General features: G+C 35.9%; 1 protein-coding gene across 1 annotated transcript; it reads right to left on the minus strand.

Moving 5' to 3' along the window:
- Nucleotides 1-692: 692 nt before the first annotated feature.
- On the minus strand, nucleotides 693-1,445 carry LOC104774295 (acid beta-fructofuranosidase 3, vacuolar-like). The gene is made up of 3 exons (XM_010498931.2): nucleotides 1,393-1,445; nucleotides 1,202-1,289; nucleotides 693-1,098 (listed from the first exon to the last, which is right to left on the minus strand). The coding sequence occupies exons 2-3, from the start codon at nucleotides 1,280-1,282 to the stop codon at nucleotides 898-900; spliced, it is 282 nt and encodes a 93-aa protein (XP_010497233.1). The 5' UTR covers nucleotides 1,283-1,289; nucleotides 1,393-1,445; the 3' UTR covers nucleotides 693-897.
- Between the last annotated feature and the right edge of the window lie 6 nt (nucleotides 1,446-1,451).

Consider the following 1,451-nt stretch of genomic DNA (forward strand, 5'->3'; position numbering starts at 1 on the left):
TATAATATTATGATTGAAGGGATGTGCAAGGCTGGGAATGTGGAAGAAGGGTTGGATCTATTTTGTAGCCTCAGCCTTAAAGGAGTGAAGCCTAACGTTGTAACCTACAATACAATGATCTCAGGATTTTGTAGGAAAGGTTTAAAGGAGGAAGCAGGTGCCTTGTTCAATAAAATGAAAGAAGACGGACCTCTTCCANGATAGCGGTACTTATAATACGCTTATTAGGGCGCATCTTAGAGATGGTGACAAAGCAGCATCAGCTGAAGTCATCAGAGAAATGAGGAGTTGCGGGTTTGTTGGAGATGCTTCAACTTTTGGCTTGGTCACAGATATGTTGTTTGATGGGAGATTGGACAAAAGCTTCTTGGAAATGCTTTCTTAAGACATTCATAAGGTTCATCATACGCCTGTTATGTTTCTTTTCTGCTAATTACTTTCTAATGCCCCAAAACTGAGAAAGCTTCCACTCTAACTCTAAAAGTTGCTCAAGTGGTGAAAAGGAACTCGTTATGAAGATATTGAATGGGAGGACAAAGCTACCAAAGCTCGTTTCTTACCTTCATGGGTACATCTGTTTTAGTCTCTCTTCTATTCTTATGCTGTTTTAATGTAATTTTTGTTTTGGTTTGTGAACTGTTTCATTTTTTCTTCTCTGTACTCTTATAAGGCAACAATCGAAGGACTAAAAGTAGAAGAAGTAATATTGAGATCGTCTGCAGGTGGAGTAGATTTCTTTTTTCTTCTCTTCACTCACGTGATGAATCAATCACAAAGATCAAATCAGACCTTTAAATTAAAACTACCAAAAGACTAAAAACTAAAAAAATAAAGAGAAAAAATTCCATTATTATTTGAAAAAAAAAAAAAAAATCAGGTGTGTCAGAAGAAGGAACATCAAAGATCGTCTGCGAAGTAAGGATGTAGAAAAGCACTGTTCATTTGCCAGACCGTAAACGACGCCGTAACGGACGCATCAATAGCGTTATTGAACAAGAAGAGTTTTGTAGCTCCATAGATGGCTTTTGTCGGATATGCTCTTGAGGTAATACATGTTCTTCCACCTTGTCCGAATCCTTCTATCATCGAATGATCCACCTAATTAATTAAAAAAAATTGAAAAATTAATAACTACACATCTAAATTGAATTCTTGTTTTATTGTAATGGAAGCTATTATATGGAAACTAAAAAAAAATTACCAAGATTCTCATGGTCAATTTCTCTCCTTTTAGGACGGGTACTAAACTCCCATAGATCGATGTCACTACATCGTTTGCCATGGTCGACCTATCAAAAGAGATTTTGATTAGCTAACCACTAACCAATATTCTCTCATAACCCATCATTATCCAAACTAATATTTAGAATATGCAATTTATGGATTGATTACCTTAAGTTGTCAGTGCAGAAGAATGTCTTGAGTTTTGAATCTTTTCCCTTAGTCACGTA

This window comes from Camelina sativa, unplaced genomic scaffold (assembly GCF_000633955.1).
Source record: "Camelina sativa cultivar DH55 unplaced genomic scaffold, Cs unpScaffold02301, whole genome shotgun sequence".
In the NCBI taxonomy this organism is placed as follows: domain Eukaryota; kingdom Viridiplantae; phylum Streptophyta; class Magnoliopsida; order Brassicales; family Brassicaceae; genus Camelina; species Camelina sativa.

Coding starts and splice junctions, on each gene's coding strand:
- LOC104774295 (XM_010498931.2), bottom strand. CDS start 1,282: ATGGCAAACGATGTAGTGACATCGATCTATGGGAGTTTAGTACCCGTC. Junction 1,099..1,201: donor AATTGACCATGAGAATCTTG/GTAATTTTTTTT, acceptor TTAATTAATTAG/GTGGATCATTCGATGATAGA.